Below are 1,734 nucleotides of genomic sequence, written 5' to 3'. Positions count from 1 at the left end.
TATTGTTGTTTGACTAATATTAAGGACAGACTTTTTATCTTATTGTGTTTTGTGTTTATTACATAGGACAGTGGAGATTTGATATGAAAGTGGAGGGAATTTTCTGCACACTTCTGCATTGTATCAAGACACAAACACTCTCAGAGCATGCAAGAAATATCCAGCTTAGTATCAAAGTACATGTATTTTTTTTATATCCCTGTTTGCTTGGAATAGATTTGAAAGAACAGGGACAGAGGTCACAGGAGTGGTTAATGAGGTATTGTGAAGACATCAACCTGCCACTCCAGGTCAACAGGCAACACAATGGCAAACGATTGTTGTGGCGTCCAAGATAAGACGCTTACTTCCTCTCATTGGTTTCTAGCACAACTGGAAACTACAAGTTGGCAGGCTAAATAAAAGATTCCTAACTGTTATATAGTGCTTCGGAGGGATTAGTTTACACAACAAATCCTTTCTGTATTTGTTTCTTACGATGTTTATGAATGTTTGATTTTTCAGACGTCCCCTGACAAGGTGGATTATGAGTACAGTGAGCTGCTGCTGTATCAGAATCAGGTCTTGAGGGAGGCGGGACTCTTCAGAGAAGCTTTGGAGCATCTCACCACCTACGAGAAACAGATTTGTGATAAACTGGCCGTGGAGGAAACCAAAGGTACATCAGTGCGCCTCTTTCTTCCTCATCTTCCACATTTTTTCTTCTTCTGCTTTTATATGATTTTGTCCATTATGCAGTTTTTCCTATTCACATTTTGCTTGTCTAGCAGATTGACTTCCTGTTTGTGATGCCCTATGGAAAATTCTCTCTCTTTTTACTTTCTCTCTTCGTGTTGTGGATGTGTAGGGGAGCTGCTGTTGAGTCTGGAACGGTTTGAAGAGGCGGCAGATGTGTACAGGCGACTACAGGAGAGAAATCCTGAAAATTGGTCTTATTACCATGGCCTGGAAAAAGCACTCAAGCCTGGTACACACACACACACAAAAAATTATTTGTCTGCATATTTTTGATCTCTCGTCTTATACACACATTAGTAACCATTTAACAAAACACAGCAATTCTGGTGTTTTTTCAGCAAGTACAGAAGAGAAGCTGAAAATCTATGAGGAGGCCTGGGAGAAATACCCTAAAGGCCTCGTACCTCTCAGATTACCACTCAGCTTCCTGTCTGGTAGGCAGTGTTTCCTAATAATACATCAGCTTCTTTTGCAAGTTGTACGTATTTGAATGAAATTGTTTCTGTGTTGTTTAGGAGACAAGTTTCGGGAGTGTCTAGATAGATATTTAAGAATGAACTTCAGTAAGGGCTGTCCTCCCGTCTTCACCACACTCAGATCTCTCTATCAGGACAAAGAGAAGGTGAGGACATAATCAACTTACACAGAACATACTAACTAGGGTTTATGTCCAGATGTGTTTTTCACATTTTGTGTAAATTGCAGGTGTCAATAATTGAAGACTTAGTTGTTGGTTTTGAAACGTCCTTACGGAGCAGTCGAATGTTCAGCCCAGATGGTATGTTGGTATTTTTTTCTTTATTCCATTTATTTACTTTTTTATGGTTTGAGATATTAGGGCCATGTCATGAGGAATCAAATTTTATTTTATTTTTTAAATAAAATATTAATCTGTACTTTAACTTTCAGAACACAAAACCTCCTCAAAATTTGTATTAAGTCAATAATTTCATACTGAACTTCACAGTTTAAATGTCACTTTTCAATGTTTTTTTT

The 1,734-nt window shown here is 38.1% G+C and overlaps 1 protein-coding gene across 1 annotated transcript in view; it reads left to right on the top strand.

The window, feature by feature from the left end:
• LOC107576955 (N-alpha-acetyltransferase 15, NatA auxiliary subunit-like) overlaps window positions 1–1,582 on the top strand; it is a gene marked incomplete at its 3' end in the record, with an annotated part of 14,029 nt that extends 12,447 nt beyond the window's left edge. The window contains exons 6-10 of the mRNA XM_016263074.1: window positions 505–658; window positions 848–967; window positions 1,077–1,172; window positions 1,254–1,360; window positions 1,444–1,582. Coding sequence (XP_016118560.1) covers window positions 505–658; window positions 848–967; window positions 1,077–1,172; window positions 1,254–1,360; window positions 1,444–1,582 — 616 coding nt within the window. The remainder of the gene's footprint in view (window positions 1–504; window positions 659–847; window positions 968–1,076; window positions 1,173–1,253; window positions 1,361–1,443) is intronic.
• Window positions 1,583–1,734: the final 152 nt, after the last annotated feature.

Source organism: Sinocyclocheilus grahami, unplaced genomic scaffold (genome assembly GCF_001515645.1).
Source record: "Sinocyclocheilus grahami isolate Dianchi unplaced genomic scaffold, SAMN03320097.WGS_v1.1 scaffold4713.1, whole genome shotgun sequence".
Lineage (NCBI taxonomy): Eukaryota > Metazoa > Chordata > Actinopteri > Cypriniformes > Cyprinidae > Sinocyclocheilus > Sinocyclocheilus grahami.
Note: the sequence above shows the minus strand (reverse complement) of the source record. Positions and strands in the feature narration are given on the sequence as shown.